This window comes from Carica papaya, chromosome 2, assembly GCF_054855325.1.
Source record: "Carica papaya isolate Zhongbai chromosome 2, ASM5485532v1, whole genome shotgun sequence".
Taxonomy (NCBI): domain Eukaryota; kingdom Viridiplantae; phylum Streptophyta; class Magnoliopsida; order Brassicales; family Caricaceae; genus Carica; species Carica papaya.
The window spans coordinates 29,299,679-29,317,955 of NC_142310.1; the positions used below are offsets into that span (position 1 = coordinate 29,299,679).

The 18,277-nt window shown below is 35.2% G+C and overlaps 3 protein-coding genes across 4 annotated transcripts in view; 2 read left to right on the forward strand and 1 right to left on the reverse strand.

The window, feature by feature from the left end:
- Positions 1 to 2,164: 2,164 nt before the first annotated feature.
- TRM11 (tRNA modification 11 protein) lies at positions 2,165 to 6,757 on the forward strand. The gene is made up of 6 exons (XM_088213942.1): positions 2,165 to 2,577; positions 2,670 to 2,881; positions 3,455 to 3,772; positions 3,899 to 3,973; positions 4,359 to 4,433; positions 5,988 to 6,757. Exons 1-6 carry the CDS (start codon positions 2,385 to 2,387, stop codon positions 6,534 to 6,536), a joined length of 1,422 nt encoding a protein of 473 aa, XP_088070068.1. The 5' UTR covers positions 2,165 to 2,384; the 3' UTR covers positions 6,537 to 6,757.
- Positions 6,758 to 7,476: 719 nt separating this feature from the next.
- LOC110816220 (putative clathrin assembly protein At1g03050) lies at positions 7,477 to 10,300 on the forward strand. Its single transcript, XM_088213943.1, has 3 exons — positions 7,477 to 7,720; positions 7,841 to 8,491; positions 9,033 to 10,300. The coding sequence occupies exons 2-3, from the start codon at positions 7,867 to 7,869 to the stop codon at positions 10,148 to 10,150; spliced, it is 1,743 nt and encodes a 580-aa protein (XP_088070069.1). The 5' UTR covers positions 7,477 to 7,720; positions 7,841 to 7,866; the 3' UTR covers positions 10,151 to 10,300.
- A 1,561-nt stretch (positions 10,301 to 11,861) lies between these two features.
- The window catches only part of LOC110816225 (phosphatidylserine decarboxylase proenzyme 3-like), a 31,567-nt gene continuing 25,151 nt past the window's right edge, over positions 11,862 to 18,277 (reverse strand). Inside the window, exons 16-26 of one of the 2 annotated variants that reach the window (XM_088213945.1) lie at positions 17,575 to 17,670; positions 17,365 to 17,439; positions 17,177 to 17,269; positions 16,274 to 16,360; positions 16,128 to 16,178; positions 15,625 to 15,661; positions 15,037 to 15,058; positions 13,716 to 13,857; positions 13,432 to 13,614; positions 13,095 to 13,257; positions 11,862 to 12,377 (exon numbers count right to left, since the gene is read on the reverse strand). In XM_088213945.1, the coding sequence (XP_088070071.1) occupies positions 11,950 to 12,377; positions 13,095 to 13,257; positions 13,432 to 13,614; positions 13,716 to 13,857; positions 15,037 to 15,058; positions 15,625 to 15,661; positions 16,128 to 16,178; positions 16,274 to 16,360; positions 17,177 to 17,269; positions 17,365 to 17,439; positions 17,575 to 17,670 (1,377 nt within the window). In that variant the 3' untranslated portion in view covers positions 11,862 to 11,949. Of the gene's footprint in view, positions 12,378 to 13,094; positions 13,258 to 13,431; positions 13,615 to 13,715; positions 13,858 to 14,393; positions 14,807 to 15,036; positions 15,059 to 15,490; positions 15,662 to 16,127; positions 16,179 to 16,273; positions 16,361 to 17,176; positions 17,270 to 17,364; positions 17,440 to 17,574; positions 17,671 to 18,277 lie in introns of those variants that run through there. The other variant, XM_088213944.1, reaches the window with a different exon arrangement.

Consider the following 18,277-nt stretch of genomic DNA (forward strand, 5'->3'; position numbering starts at 1 on the left):
GGGGGAGAGAGTTATAACACCCATCAAAATCTTTTTTTTTTATAATTAATAAATATAATTTTTTTATATTTATTTTATTTTATTTTAATGAAAAAGATGGAGTAAAATTGATGGAAGATTAAACTGAAAACAATTTTGAGAAAAAGGGGTGAAAAATTGGATTATGATGGTATTTTTGAAAGAAAAATTGAAAATCGGAGGTCAAAACATAATTTAGAAAAAACTTACCACGTCAGACGCCTGGTCAGCAACCCCCACCAACTAGAACACGCCAAGTGGCAGAGGCGCTAACGCGGGAGGCCACGCGGGGGCCACGTGGGCGATTCGCATGCGCGCGATCAAACGACTGAGGTCTGTTCCCGCGCGCATGGACGGCCCAGATGTGCTCCCTTCCAAACACAATCGAACGGCCAGATTAAAAACGATCGGATGGCCCATAGTAAATCGCGATGGACGACCCATATTGGATCGCAATAAACGATCCAGATTTACTCCCTATTTAATCACGATCGGACGGTTCAGATCAAACGCGATGGATGACCCAGATAAAAAGCGGATGGCTATAAATAACCCCATCCGCACCAAACCCTAACCCTAACCGCTAGAACCCCTCGTCGGAGAAGATGACTCAGCCATCGGGGAGCCGACCATCGCTACCCGCCGCCGCATCAGAACTTTTCTAACCGCCAAAAAAGGCAAAAACTTTTCTTTTTGCATGAAATTCAATTTTAAGCTCACCCATAGCCAAATCGGAGTGAAATGATTGACCAATTGGCCAAAAAATACCGACGAAGCCCGGTGCCACCACCGCAGGGAATTTCACAAACTGCCTCCGATGAAGCCCTTTCCGATTCTCGTTTCGCGTAATTTTTTCACTGTTGTGATCACCGTTTTCTTCTCTACAGATTGACCGAAGCGAAACACGCAACTGCAATGTGAGCCTGAGGAGTCGTCGCACCGGAGAGTCCCGTCGCCAATGAGTTTTGGTTTTTCGTATTTCATTCAGAGAATTTATTCTGTAATATTATTTAGTACTTTTAAGTTATTATGTAAGGAATGTAAACTTTAGCATTTTATTTTGGTTCCGCACTTAAATTATTATATATTTTTATTTGGATTTCCGGAGTCGTTACACCTCGGATTTTTTATTTTTCTTTCAAAAATACCTCCAGAATCCAAAATTTCACCAATTTTTCTCTAAATTATTTTCAATTTCATCATACATCACATTTCCTTCATTTTTACATAAATTAAAATTAAAAAATTATATTTTTAATTAATTTAATTTAAAATTAAATAAATTTGGGTATTACAAAATAATTGCTAAATACTTAAAAAATTCTAAAAACAATAACGATTACTAACAAAGTTTTATACTAAACTAATTAACACAGAATCTAATTAAATTAAAAATAAATTATTATTAAATTAGTATTTAAGAATTTATATCTACGAAGAACATTAATACTTTATAAAATAAGAACAAAATTTTTATTTATTCTTATGTACATTTTCCTAGTAAAACATTAGAAAAAATTGATAAATTAACAAATGTAAAATATATATATGTATATATATATTCTAGAACATAACTTAATATATCTTATTATAATGTTCGAATTCTTAAACAACTAAATATAACATTATTTAACTTTTTACTGCTATATTTGTAAATAAAATAATTCATCTTTGTGTTATAAAAATTTAATACATATAAGAAATAAGGAATCAACTCAATCTCATCCACCTTCACCAACTTATATTATATAAGCCAGAGAGAGAGAAACTCAACTTTGTTAGATATGATATCTATTGTTATTTTTATAATAAGATTATATATATATATATATATATTTTTATATAATAAATAATGCAGGATATAATATAATCTTACACTTAGTTGGTAATTCTAAACTCAAATCTTATTTAAATGCATGTAATCCAATATAATGTTGCATGATCATATCTAACATGTATAACCCAAATTAATCTTGTCCAATGCTATTTAATCATGTCTAATCTATAGTTATTAAAGAGATAAATTTTGTGATAGGTTGGTTACTTGCTAGGAATGGGTGCATGTAAGAAAAAACTATATGAATAATATATTATAATATATAATATTATATACTGTAGGTATATGTTAATGTATGTATTAACCAATCAACGCTTGGGCTCGGCTCATTTTTTGGGGTGTCTGGAAGGCAGGCATAGTGCTGAGGCAGGCAGTTGGGCGAAAAGGGTTTTGGGTTTTGAAAAGTTGATTATTGCAGACTCTGCAGCCTTGCTTGGAGCTTGCTAGACTGGTCAGCTTCACCATTCTTCTTCTTCTTCTTTCTTTCTCACAGCCTTCCTTTCTAGTATTTTAGCAGTGTAATCGAAACATGTGGTACCTCTGCGTCTTCTACCACAGATTGTTAGATTACAGAAAGCCAGAAGTAGAGTCTCTGGCAGAGCTATTTGGGAAGCAGGACCAGGACCTGGAATGGCGGCTTCCCTTGCATCACCACCCAGACTCTCCTTTCCATCTCGTCAATCTCCCGTCGGAGGACGTCGCCCGGAGCATCGCCAACCGGAGTAAGTAGTAACCTTCAATTCCTCATGCTTAGCTTTTCTGGATCGCTCAAGTGATTACACTTTCTCATATATTATATTCGAGATTTTTGCAGGTATTCTTGTGAAGGGAATCTATGAGCTCTGGGGAGAAGGAAATAACTACGAAGAACTGGAAGAGGCCATCAAAAGTTACCCCGACGAGTGTAAGTTGCCGTATTTGGCTCCGGAAAGCACGTTTAAGATCACTGTCGACAGCTTCGGGAAGGCCATCAGCTTCCAGGAGCAAAATGATAGAATTCGAGAGCTTGCTTATATTCCGTTCAAGGTCTGCTTCTTTGTCCTGGGAGTTTTAGTGAATTGGCATTTTGGAATTTTGTAGGATAATACTTTGATTTTAATATGGCAATTGAATTGTCTTCTGACTATGCTAAGAGGTAATTAATAAGTTTGGTCCCTGATGGGCACCTTGAGGCGTTGGTTTTTTGATGTCTAGCCTACTGCCAAATGTGTTTTCAGAAGATTCTGGCATCGTATACAAGTATTCACAAAATTATTGTATTACAATTTGTTTGGTCGATTCAACAAGTAATAAGCATAGATTTATTTCGTTAGAATTTATTTTACAGGATATACTACTCGATTTCCAGTGGATTTTTAATTACTTCTGCATTTCTACAGTAAATTCGTTTTACAGAATATATTAATCTTTCTTTCAGAAATATGATAAATGTGAAACTCTCTGCCATAGATTTTTATATCTGCACTTTTAGGAGGTCTCTTACTATAATTCACAGGTGTGTTTGTTGGCTTATAACTTTGCCAAGCAAAAGGAACAATTTACTTCCATAAGAGTCTTGGTTATTATGAATAGTAAGTAAAATTAATCATTATGTTCTAGGGTCGAGTAAATCTAAAAAATCCAGATCACAAGTTTTGGCTTATGGAGACTGATGACTATGGACTTAACAATGGGCTTCCCCCGGTTAGCCAAAGGAGAATATTTTTTGGTCGGGAGGTTGGTGGTGCTGATAGAAAGCTTATACCGACTTATCAGTTGAAAAGTCGCACTTATCTTGGCCCAACTGCCATGGATGCAGAAATAGCTTTCTTGATGGCGAATCAAGCACATGCTGCACCTGGGAAACTTGTCTATGACCCATTTGTGGGCACTGGGAGCATTCTTGTTTCTGCAGCTCATTTCGGAGCCATGACAATGGTTTGCACTTTGTGTCTCCATGTTTGCTTTATGTTGACCTCTATAACAGTTTTCTATTTTTAGAAACTCATGAAACCATTCATACGTTATGAGCTTCTTGTGATATAAACTAATGTGAATATTCAGGGTGCAGATATTGACATTAGGGTTGTCCGTGATGGGCGAGGTCCTAACTGTAATGTTTGGAGCAACTTCAAGCAGGTGAGCTGGCTTTATGCTAACAAATTCTGAAACTGATATCCTTGTGTATCAATGAGATATCTCAAGTGGCATTTATTAGTTTTCAACGTATCCAAGTGAATCTACTAGTCAAATAAAAATTCCACATGTATATGTTACGTTTCTGTTGCGTGCATACTCATGTCCATCATGATTACATGGATTAGATACTGATGCTGATGGATTTTGGTTGGAAGTATATGTGCTTCTGAGCTCTATATTTATGGAAATTATAGTGGAATTATTTGCTGATTTGAAGTTACAACATATCCCTGATAGAAGATTACCTCCTTTGGTTTGGAAAAACAAAAAGTAGTTTACGGCATAACTCAGATTGATACTTACTCATACATGCTTCTTCTCTCAGTATGGGTTACCAATGCCAATTGGACTGCTACGAGCAGATAATAACCTTCCTCCCTGGCGTCCTGGATTGAAAGAGGTAATAGAATCTCTACAATACTTCCTGTTTGTGCTGGAACAATTAGATAATCCGTTTTTGCTCTCTTCTTTCTAGATTTCTAGAATTGCAGTATGCAGGTCTTGAAATTCTTTTCAAATTGGTATCTAGGCTTTATGAGCCAATAAATGTTTCTTACTATCTTGCTCTTTTTTGTTGAATCACACTTTTTCCTAATTTTTGACACAACATGAGTGGAAAAGCAGCATAATATGATTAGCTAAGACACATATTTTTCCTCCTTTTGAGATATGGTATATCTGAAATTATGAAAGGATTTAATATGTCCATAATGTACATCAAGCGTTGTGTGCTAAGTTCAGCCAAGAAAAAAGTTGTGTGCCTTCAGCAAAAAAAAGTTGCGTGCCTTATAGAGATGAATATTTTCCCACAAGTTCGATATGATTTTCTTATTATCTGGAGAAAGAGGATACTCGCATTAAGGAATATGGTTTTGCTGGAAAATGATTTTTGCTAAAGTAAATGAGTTCTCAAAGTAGCCAAAGGAGTTAGCTGGATTGAGAAACTGATTCAAACAGACCAAAAAGAACCCAGGAAATGATTTTTTTAATTATTTATTATTTATTATTTTTCTTTTTCAGTGTTCATCTGGAATTTGTTAGATTTTTGGTTATCAGCTCTGTCTGTTTTTGAACTATGGTTTTACAGAGTGGATTTATTCACCTGCCTACATTTTGATGGTGATGCAAACTAGTGTAGTGTCTCACATGCAATCAAACTTCAGATGGTCTTAGATAATATTATAATCATATTAAGCTGTATTCTTTTCGCTAACAATATAAAAAATTGTATTTGATAGAATATATAAAAGGTAAAGTTTTTTCCCACCCCCCCAAAGAAAAAGAATGATCAAGTTAGGCCCTCTTCAATTGTATTTAAATTTGGGATGATTAACCTAATTGCTTGGTAAAGTATTAGAATCTGATTTTAAAAATATGGAAGTCTTTTGCTGTTTTGTTTCTATTTAAAATAATATATTTCAGAATAAGATACAACAGAATATTTTGCTCACATTTGTAATCCAATATGCATGTTGAGGGGACATGTTAGGATACAGAAACAATTAATTTGGATTATTTTCTAGTGGCTTAAACTTCTAAGTAATTCATATAATCTAATTATTTAGCCAATAAGCTTTGCCCGTGTCTCTCTCTCTAATAAGATGGCACAGCTTTAGTCTGTAGAGACAGCCACCGACCACCACAATCTATCTATGATTTATGTCGTTCGAAATCTTGTCTCTCTATATCTCTTTCCTGGTACTTCTTTTACTACATTGAAAAAATTTTGTTGCAAAACGGACAATATTCATCCTACACCTCCTTGGAGCGAGTTAGAAATCATTATTCTTTACCAAAAGTCCATCTTTTCCCATAGAAGAAGAAATAACAGAGATCCTACTCGGGTGGACTGCCCAGGACTCATGGACTTTTACCTCCAGTTGTATGCTGTTCCTCAATGATTTTATTTGTCCCGTCTCTTTGTTTACCTCTTCTTTTTTTTTTTTTCTATTAGGTGTTTGATGCCATAATCTGTGATCCTCCTTATGGTGTTCGTGCTGGTGGACGTAAATCTGGGGGCCGAAAATTGCTCAAGGGGGTGGTTGACCCATACATTGTTCCTGATGATAAGAGGACAGACCACATACCATCGACAGCACCTTACAGCTTAGTAGAATGCGTGCACGATTTGCTGGACCTTGCTGCTAAGATGCTTGTGAAGGGTGGCAGGCTTGTCTTCTTCTATCCTGTACTAAGAGAAGATGATTTTCCAGAGAACCATTTTCCTGAGCACCCTTGCTTTCAATTAGTTGCATCTTCTGAACAAATCCTAAGTTCCCGTTACAGTCGGGTTTTACTGACAATGATTAAGATAGGACCATACACCAAGGAAATTGAAGAGGCAGCAAGGCTAAAGCATATGGAGTTCAGAGAGAATCATGTCAAGTGGTTAGAAGATGGTAATATTCACTCTTCTGTCTTTACTCCTCCTGATTCTCAGCTTACTGCAGATTCCAACAACTGCAAGGAACCAAAGCCAAAGTATAGAGGGAAATATGTCTAAAGTCTAAGGTTGGGCAATTGTACCATTTTACCTGATTAGCCATTCATCATTAGGAATTCTATTTGCTAATGGAAGTGCATAACTTAACCTTAATGTGGTCTGTAAGTTCTCAATTGTTTGAGTAGAGATACCCAGCAGGCTAGGAATATTTTTGTTTGTAACTCTAAGATGAAGGTTATGAACATTTTTATTTGTTTTATATAAAGTCTTTTTTTTTTTTTTTTTTTTTCATTAAGTCATTGAAGTAGCATTGCAGAGCTTTAAAGTATGTATTGAGATACATCAAGAGTGCCTCTGCTGATGTTCTGTTTAGTGATGGTATGTAAGAGATAAGATCCTGAAACTTAAATCATCCTCTAATTCTTTGATTAAAATAGAAAACAGAACGGTGTTGAAAACAGGTCATAATATTTGAACCTAAGCTGGCACTTTCATGGGTTAAAAGATTAGAACTAAATTATTGGAAAGAGTCAGTTTCCATTTAAGTTGGGAGTTTTTTAGGCTCTATAATTTTCTATTCTAATTTAAATCTTATTTTATTTGAATTATAATCACTATCCCTCTTATGTATTACCCAAAAACATATGAATAATAAAACCATCACAGAATTTCAAAACAAGATTTTTGTTATAGTTAAATAATTATAGTAATTTTAGAGGGGAAAAAAACATTGGCAATGGATGGTAAACCATGAAGGGTTAATTAATTAAGTTTAATAATTTGCTTAATATAATATAAGTAAGTATTCTAATTATAGAGTGAATGAGAAATGGAAGCGGATAATAATTATCTTAGGAGGTCTGAAAGGGTCAAAGATGAAAACTAAGAATGTCTACGGTACAGCCAAATTGAGCTTGACAAGCAGTAGGCAGCCAGGGCGATTGAATTTTCCTGCGTTTGCGGGCAGCGCATGGTTGATTGATCAGAACAAAACACACTCAAAAAAACACAGAAGAGAGGGAAAACACACATCGAAAATCAGAAGAGAAAGGAGAGAAAATTTCACCTCTTCTTTCCCTTCTACTTCCTCTCACCATTAACCTTTTTTTTTTTCTTCAACTAGGAACAAACAAACAGACCCACTTACAATTTCTTTTCAAAAACAATATATATACATATATACACATATTTGTATTGATTTATTGCCAGATTACATTATATACAATAATAAGTTGGAGCCGCAGGTAAGCATCTTATCTCCTTTTGATATATAGATATATATATATATATATATGTGTGTGTGTGTGTGTGTGTATATATACATGTTATCCTTAATAGAGAAAAGAGTTTATTTATTTGTGTAGGTGATAAGAATTAGCTAAAGTCAAACATGGCTCCAAGCACGATCAGGAGAGCCCTTGGGGCAGTGAAGGATCAAACCAGCATTGGGCTTGCAAAAGTGGGTAACAGCGCCTCAATCTCAGACCTTGATGTGGCCATTGTTAAGGCAACCAGACACGAAGAATACCCAGCTGAAGAAAAATACATTAGAGAAATCCTAAGCTTAACCTCCTACTCCCGAGCCTACATTAGCGCCTGTGTCAACACCCTCTCCAGACGCCTAAACAAGACCAAGAACTGGACGGTGGCCTTAAAGACGCTCATACTCATCCAGCGCCTGCTTTCTGAAGGTGATCCAACATACGAGCAGGAGATTTTCTTTTCAACACGGCGTGGGACTCGGATGCTCAACATGTCCGATTTCCGTGATGCTTCGCGATCGAATTCATGGGATTATTCCGCGTTCGTGAGAACATACGCACTGTATCTGGACGAGAGGCTGGAGTTTAGGATGCAAGGTAGGCGGAAACGGAGCGTGTATGGGATGGATGAAGAAGAGGAGGAAGCTACTGCAAGATCAACGCCAATCCGTGATATGAAGACTGAACATATTTTTTCAAGGGTGCAGCATTTGCAGCAGCTTCTTGAACGCTTTTTAGCTTGTCGACCAACAGGTTTGTCTTACTAAATATTTGATTCTAAACATTTCAAAGTTTTTCAAGTCTAAATCAAAATTTCGATTGAATCTTTTTTGAGTATTTACAAATACAACAATAAACACAATAGAAATAAATTTTAGACGAACACATACAAGAAAAAATAGTTTGAATCAAATATATGACCTTTTATAGAAAAGAAAATATAATAACCGTTCAGCTAACATACAGTTGCTAATCAAAATTCTATTTTTAATTCGAGGGAGAAATGATAATTTTCAAACGTGACCGTGGTTCTCTTACATGTGCCTATATATATATATATATATATATTTACCATTTATTGTTTAGAACTGTTGGGCTTTTTCTTCTTCCATAAGAAGTGGAAGAAAAAATTGTGGTTTGGAACTATATCTTTTCATGTACTTCTGATACAAAGTTATTTTATAGAAAGTTACGTCATGATTAATGTATGTATTACTTAATTTTTAATTAATAAATATATATATTAATTTAATAAATGTATACGTAGAGTACATGCTGATATTGGGTTGAACAGGTTGTGCGAAGAACAATAGGGTGGTGATTGTGGCTCTATACCCAATTGTGAAGGAAAGTTTCAACATATACTACGACATTACAGAAATACTTGGCATCTTAATAGATCGTTTCATGGAGCTTGAGATCCCGGACTCCGTCAAGGTTTACGAAATCTTCTGCCGCGTCTCTAAGCAGTTCGATGAACTTGACATTTTCTACGGCTGGTGCAAGACCATGGGCATAGCCCGCTCCTCCGAGTACCCTGAAGTCGAGAAGATAACCCAGAAGAAGATCGACCTCATGGACGAGTTTATTCGAGACAAGTCTGCTTTAGCCCAAAGCAAGAGAATAAAAAACCCAGCTGACCAGAAAAAGGAGATATCAACTGAAAAGCAAGAGGTTGATGAAGACCAGGAAGTCAAAGAAGATATGAACGCCATTAAAGCGCTACCGCCACCCGAGGGTTTTGAAGCTCCAGAGGAATTAAAACCAGAGCCCGTCAGAGAACCCAACAAAGATTTGAAACAAGAGGCTGATTTGTTGAACTTGGGAGAAGATGCAATGACATGCCAACAACATGAAGACAACTTGGCTTTGGCTTTATTCGACGGCGGTGTACCACCAGCAACAGTCTCTGCAACAACAACTTCAGCTTGGGAAGCCTTCAACGACGATGGAGCAGATTGGGAGACCGCACTGGTTGAATCCGCCAGTCATTTATCCAACCAGAAAAACTCACTTCCGGGCGGTTTCGACATGTTAATGCTCGACGGAATGTACCAACAAGGCATTATGTCTAATGCAATGATCGCGGCTACTGGTTCGGGAGCAAGCGGGAGTAAAAGCAGTATGGTAATGGTACGGCCTTCGATGCTAGCATTGCCGGCGCCGCCGACGTCAAGCGGACATAAGGGAGGAGGAATAAACTCGGACCCATTTGCGGCGTCGTTGGCGGTGGCGCCGCCATCCTATGTGCAAATGTCGGATATGGATAAGAAGCAGAGGTTGCTGACGGAAGAACAAGTAATGTGGCAACAGTATGCGAGAGATGGAATGCAAGGACAAGTTGGGTTGAGCAAGATACAACAACCACAGAATTATAATATGGGAATGGGAGGTTATGTGCCGCGCTATTGATTGGAAATGGACCTTGTATAGGGATTCTTTGTGTTTAGTGTAATGTTTTTTTGGGAGCTACATACAGTCTCCATCAGAAACTTTTAGTGTGTATAAATTATATAAGCAGAATGGAATGAAAGGAGAAGAAAACACATGCATGCCATGCCATGCCATGCCTATGGTCATGAGAAAATTCATATGATAATCTCAACTATTTTTAAATTTTTACTAAATACCAATTAGAATTTTCAAGAAAATGCTAGTAACAATATAACTTTTATGAGAAAATTTAGAATTCCAATGTATACCTTTATAAAAAGAGATAAATGTAATAAATATTTAGTTAATAATTAAAATTTAATTAACTCCGTAATATTAATTTACTAATAGTAAATTTATATAAATTTATAATTTTTTTTACTTTTATATATTTTTAATAAAATTATTAATCTTTTTTAGAACTCGTGTAAAACATAGGAACCAAAGTTTCAATAGAGAATCTATTTGGATTGTTTGTTCGGATTTTTGAATTTTACGACATATTAGTTACTTTTTTTAACACTGCAATTATTCGCTTGTTTTCTATTTTCATGTTTATATTAGTTTCTTCATAGTCTTTTCTTTTTTTTTTTTGGGGAAACATAATATGGAAAGGAAGATTACAACCCTATTTTCCTCATCTCCTCTCAATTTCTTTCTCTTCTCTCCCAACCTCAAATTTCTTCTCCTAATCAGATATAGGATCAAAGTGTCATCAGAATGGGAAGTTTGTAAAAAAATGGGAGATTAAAAATATACTGCAAATAGTGAATTGAAGGTCAATTTCAGAATAATGAAATATAATTACATAAACATCATTTTAAAATTAAAAATACAAACCAAACTACCTTCCTCCTATCCATGCATACACCAAGGAAGCAATTTGGGTTTTACAATTGGCTTGATTATGAACTTAATTTCATCTAAGATTGTTTTGAATCACAAGTCTTAACAGTAGAATTAAGTGGATCTTTTTAACTGATGAATGAGTTTGCACCAAATTTTATTGGCCATTAATATATCACGTGATTGGAGAAAAGTGCTGTACAATGGAAGATCAGCACACTCATTGAAGTAGACCACCTAAATGAATAAATAAAAGCTGATTAAAGCTAGAGCTGTTGAAGATTTTACAAAGACAAATTATCCATGCATAGATAAACCAGTGAAATAGTTATGATCCAGCGGGTTAACCAGGAACCAGAGGAGTTCTGCAAGCCAGGAGAAATGTCAGGACCCATGTGACACATAAGAGCTCAAGTGTCAATAGAGAAACTGCTTTGAGTTGTTTGTTTGAATTCCTGAATTTATGACTTACTAAATCTAGGGTGAGTTATTTTCTGGTTTGAACCGGAAAACCAGACTCAACTTTTTGGTGCAGACTGAATTTGGACCTCGGTCGAGGATATTTTGGATCGAAAATCCAATCTATACCGGTTCAAACAGAATTTTTATGTTAATAATATATATATACACACACACACTACAAAATTAACATTTATATAAACATATATATATATATATATATATCCACACAACCCGCAAAAACACACATGGATGTTGCAGTATATTTATGTTTATATACATATATACGCACGCGGCTTTGCAGTGTGTACATATATATATATATATATATGTATATATATATCCTATTGTATAACATATCTCCTCATAATTTACATAGAGAAACTAAGGTAAATTAATAAACAAATTTCATAAATTTAAAAGTGTTACTTACATAACAAATTTAAAAGAATTTTTAAAAGTGTTTTTGTTTTTTAAGTATTGAAGGATGCACAGGTACGTCTGATCCCTCCAGCCGATCCAGTTTTAATATCGATGAGACCCATCTTTATGATCGATTCAACAAAATCGGCCTCAAACGATGGGCCTAGAAATGGGCTTAGAGGCCCAAAGTAAGAGTCGATAACACTTCTCGTTGAAACGTCGTCGTATAATCTAGCGTCAGATTCAAGAACCGCAAATCCATCCCTGATGTTCTGTAGAATCTGTTTATCAAACGTCCGTTCGCTGCCGCGATCGATGGGTAGCCGGACGTTAACGTTGCCGTCTCGAGGACACGTGGCCTTTAACTCTGGTAAGAAACTGGGGTTGATTTCTGGATCAGATCCAGTGGAACTCAGAGCGAAATTGTAAAGCCGGTTGGTCATGAAAAAGCATGCTGTGGTTCCAATGGTATGCGCAGCTGAAAATTCTCATGCAATCGGAAGAACAATTAATTTTAATTTAATTTAAAACGTAAATAAATTATATTATGATGAAATTATGATTGCATCGAATAAATCAGATTAGTATTTAATTTATTTTATGTACAATTATAGTACGTCTCATAAATGGGTGTGACTAAAACTGTGCCACCTGCCACTGATAATGGTGAGGGCATTTGGTCATAAAATTAATTAGTTCATAATAAATATAATTTAATTTCCATGGAAATTATATAGTTTTGGTGGTGTATACGGCAGAGGCCATTCCGCAAGTCATTGTCAATAAAATAAATAAATGATAATAAAGAAACTGAAAAAACAGCACATGGTTTCCTCTTTTTGTTTTGAAGAAGTAGGACACGGTTTCTTTACTCCACTTGATCCAACCCCCCCTAACCAATGTGTTTTATTATTTAATAAATCATATGGTTCTTTTGTTTTGTTGTTGAATTTTATGATAAATAATCATATAAATATCATGTCCTTTTTCTAAAACACGCAATTAAATTTTTTAATTAATACATATTGATAATTTGGAATTTAGAGTTAATTAATGAATTGAGAGAAGGATATATGTATATGTGCACATATGTACGCGTTAAAGATTCATATGAGATGGCGTTTGTACCGGCCTTGACATCACTACAAATGCATGAGAGAGAGAGAGAGAGAGAGAGAGTTATTGTGTATGTTACCAGAGAGAAGGACAAGGTCTTTGTCTGAAAGGCCTTTGCGCAGAAACTTGGCTTTCAATTGCTGTATTGAGTCACCCACATCCGGCATATCGTCTGCCAGTGATACACTTGATACTCTTCCATCTCTCCTCCCTGTCGGAACCTGATATTCAGGTCCTTGCGCCTGCACGTACGTATATGTCAGCTGGTGATCACACAGGTTAATTTAAGGTACATGCAAGAGAGGTATGTCATTAATATTATAATTATAAACATAATTAACATACATTGTGAAGCAAAAGACATTTTACCAAATTTCCTACAAATATGTATTATTATATATATAAAAGATGTATACCAAAGCTACGGCATCTCGAGCAGCCAAGGCTACTATGTCTGCACAAGAAACAACTCCTGGACATACAGCTTCTAACTCAGCTTTGGCTCTCTCTATCACTTCAAACCCTCCAACTCCTTGGTGGCCAAAGGCATGTCTCTCCGCATTTGTTCCATTCTCAATCAGAATCGACCCATCACATCCCTATTAATATATGTATGTGTATGTGTATAATCAATTCAACAATAATTTTACACCAAAATGAAACATACATACACATATATATGTGTGAAGAGGGAGGAGACCTGGACAAAGCAGTCATGGAAATGGAGCCTGAGCAAGACGGCAGGCATGTTAGGGTTAGAGACCGCAGCATCTGAAACAACTCTGGTGATTATTGACTCAGCGTCAGGGCAAGTCTGGGAATAAAATCCGATTTGAACTTGGCTCTCACATATCTGCACAAACAGGATAATCAACAAGAAGCTCAAAACCATAGCCATTGATGCTCTGAACATCAACAACTTTTTTTTTTTTTTAAAGGAAAAAGAAAATGGACAAGAGAATGAAGGGGGTAGAGGTATTAGGTACTAACTATGTAAGAGAAATATATATATACACATAAATACAGCAGGTTATAAGCTGACAGCTTTGAGGATGGGACAGCAATGTGTCAACTAAGCTGCATGCCTCTTTGTCATCTAGCTAGCTGGGTCGTGTAATTAATTTCTTCTATCGCCTACGGCTGATATAGTTCTGGACTTTTTTTTTTTTCTTTTGTTATATATATTTTTTCCAATTAAGATTTTTTTCTTAATTTTCTTTAAAAAAATTTCGGATCTTGCACGTGCACATCTACTTAATCTTGATGTGTTTTCATTGTGTTTGATCTGTAAAGGCAAAAATCATAATTCTTGCGAGAAATTTGTGTGGAGTTTATTTCTTCTACACATATAGACATTTCCGATTTTCTTACTCTTTCCTTTTGCTCAGCGAAAATCGTATATATATATAAATTTGAAAGAAAACTACACACAAATTTCTAGGGAGTATACTTGAAAATTAACAGAGGAGACTGAGAGATTATCTACTTCAAAGGTGATGGTCAATTTGCTTTTGGCTTTTCTTTCTAAGAGGTGGTTTGTGTTAAATAGAGTCACGTGCTCTTCTGACAGAGAAATGCAAACTGGGGAAGAGCGCAGAATGATGATATTTATCCTAATCACATCCTTTACTCTCAGTTTGAAACCTGAAAGAGCCGGTGGCTAGAGACTCTATCTGACGTACATGTTCACCTCATAACACGCCTCCATGCCCACTAATTTTATTTCCACGAGTCAACATCGTCATCTTCATCGAGAAAGGATCCATGGCCATCAAGTGACTCCATCCATACCTACACATATAAATACGAACATACACTATAAAAGTTTTGATTGGAATGAGTTGACTTTATTTTTTTAGAAAAAATGACTCTCGTCGAAATTTTGTATCTCCACTTACATTTTCTTATAAACGTTGAAATTTAAGAGCACGATGTTAGTTACCATCGACATAGAACTTACATGGGCATCTCGACCTTCCAGTGTTTCAAATGCAGTTCTAGTCTGATGAGTTCCTCAAAACTTATAGAATATTTTTGTAAAATCTTAAATTTTATACTTGAAATTATTCTAAATGTAAATAATCTGTTCGAAATAAATTCCAGATAAAATTGGATCAATGTCTTTTCAAATTCATTAGACATGATGGAATTTAGAAATATACATATTATGGCAGTTCAAGAAAAAAGTATATGAACCGTAAACATATTTTGAAATACAAGTAGGATTGCCAGCATACCACTAGGCTAAAAATTCTATACCAAAGAACAAACTGAATTCCACAAGTTATTTTTGAAATTCATAATTTAGTTCAAATTGAAGAAATTATTTACAAATGCATTCCTTATAAAATGTGTTATTTGATACGGAATAGGTGCTAATTGGAATACTCTATCTTTTGATAGTATAAATTTCTAAACAAATGGCTGGGCCAAAAGCAGGGGACCAAATGTGCAGTAATTTACCAAATACACTACCTCGCACATGATACAGGCTCATCAGGCTCCTAAAACACAATTTTCCAAGTTCAACGATACTTGTTCAGCTTGCTTCCTTGTTGAGACACCCAAACTCATCCCAACACAAACCAAAGTTTCCAACGATCTGGCACTATTAGCCAGGAGATCCTCATCAATCTGGATAGCGTCCTGCATAACACCGAAAGGGAGTTCCCAATTTACACTCAAAAGTGGAATAAGATACTGGTTACCCACTGGAACTGAATGCCTAATTACCATTAAGTTTGTTCTACGATAATTCAAGCCATGTGCATATAAGACCTATCAAATCTATTCAAATATAACAACCTCAAGGAAGAGGCTGATTCATCAATAAAATGAGACTTAATATATGCATTGGCAGCAAGAAGTAAATCAGGAAAAAGCCTCAATTCATGTTTGTAGAAACAAGGTGCTGACTACTGGCCATTGAGCCAGAGAATCCCCCTGCTTCCTTTACCCGGAGAAGAGCGGTTCAAGCCTTTTGGTCCTCATTGGGATTTATTCCCTCCTGTGGCTTTGACTATACACCCGTTCAATGAGCTAAAGATAGAATAAAAAAAGGGAAAAATATAATACTTCTCCTTCCCAACGCATTTGAATAGCTGATACCAACCTTTTCAAAGATGCAAATCACTGTGCTCCCACCAAACGAGAAATACCCGAACTGTAGATATGAAGATGAAGATACAAATCAAAGACAAGATAGGACAATTAACATATGCATAAACATAAAACGAGATGGATTTGCAAAATGCTAACCTCATCGCCCTTTCTCACATGGTCACCCTCATTTCTTAAGAAGGTAATACTACCAACCATAGTTGCTCCAATTGCCACAAATGCCACCTGGAACAAAAATGTTAAGAAAACTCTCATATTTTGTGGTTGCAAAAGTTACAAAACACATATTCCCTTTGTTACATGCAATAAATTGTCAAAGAAATATAGAGAAAATTAAAAAAGCTAAACATAGGACATAGGTTATATAGTTCAACAGCTATCCAAAGAGATAGAAATCATGAGGTTATAAGCAATAGATTATATAGGTCATTGAAAGCCATCCAAAGACATAGAAGTGATGAGCTTAGTTTTTCTGATGTCAGTATTACGCACCAAAACCAATAATTATCACTGCCACTGGCTGAAAACCTTAGCATATTATCCTTTTAGTGAAAAGCTAACTAATAGTTCATTTTGTACTCTTATGATCTAAAATAGTTAAATTAGTGATGATACACAGCAAATATGATGTTTTTTTTTTTCAGAAGTAAATGTATGAACTAAGCAGAGTGCCATCCATACTACAGAAAACTTTAAATACAAAACTTTAAATAGTTAAAAATACCTATCAGGTCCTCAAGACTTTAAAAACTTTAAACTATATAACGAGACATGTGCTTCAATAACCAAAACATACAATAGTTCAGGGACAGCATGGTTTTCTGGGGCTCAGGGCTATTAGTTAAAATTTAACAACCATGTCAGGGAAAAATACATCCTTTGAAATGATAGTATCTTGGCTACTTCTAAGAACTTAAAACAAGATATTTAAACGTGAAATCCATATGTAAATGCTTCCTGGTCTGCATAGCAATAAGCCTCAACCATGTAAAATGTTATAGAAAGTTATCAAGTTAATATGTCAGTAGGATTCCAACAAACCTTTCCAAATTCTCTCGTAGAAATAATTGTTGCAATTCGCTTGTTCTCTGTGAAAACATTACAATATTTGCTATTGACAGCAATAGGATTAACCTATGAAATAAAGCAAAAATAAGGCAAATTTTGTAAAAGACCAGGTCAGAAATCAATTCTAGTGGTGAAATTCACACAACAACTAATCCCCCCACCGTATATAAGCATCCAGGAATATTTACAAATCTCTCAATTATTCCAGAAACTGGAACATGAAAACGATGATAATCCTGGAAAAGCCAAAGATATATTTAATCAAAAGCACCACAATTAAATTATATATATATATATATATGAGTGTGTGTGTGTTTGAGTGCTTGTATGTATAGACTATACATCTACAAGACAGTAAAGCAAACCAATACCTGTGGTGCCAATCTGAAAATCACCACAGTTCCATCAATAAAGGCATTATAACATGTTTCTTCTCCCAAAAGGCCTAGAATTGAAAACTTTCGCCCCTATAAATTGCAAATAATAATTTTTTATTATTGCAAAAAATCTATAACATATACAACATACTGAACAATGCAAAATGGTAAAAGAAGCTGTCACTCAAATATTCTATACCTTTATTCTTAAGATTATTCTAAGAGTTCAGTAAGGAATGGTCTTATGTTCATATTCTTATCTTTTACTTCTAATTCACAAAATACTGAAGCAGTAAAGACATTCACAGATTTTTCCACATGTGCACTTAGTACTTGCCAAATAGAGTGCTGTTCGACTTGTATCTCTTCAGAATATTTCAACAATCTTTTATAAAGAAATGCAACAGGATAAAATAATAGAAGAGGGTTAGAGAAAAATGTATACACATTGGCCCGAGATTACCTTTTCTCTTTAAAATAAAAATCCAAGATTACCACATTCTTTTCAATCAAAGCATAAAAACAAAAACAATGATCATTTCAGCAACTAATTTCAATCACAGAGGAACAGTGGGAAGAGTATGCCAAAGAATTTATTAATATTTTTATTTTTAGAGCAAATGTTACTCAAGAAGCATAAAAAGGATGCCATCCAACTGGACCGTGAACTGAATTTTGGAGATAGAGAAGCAACATA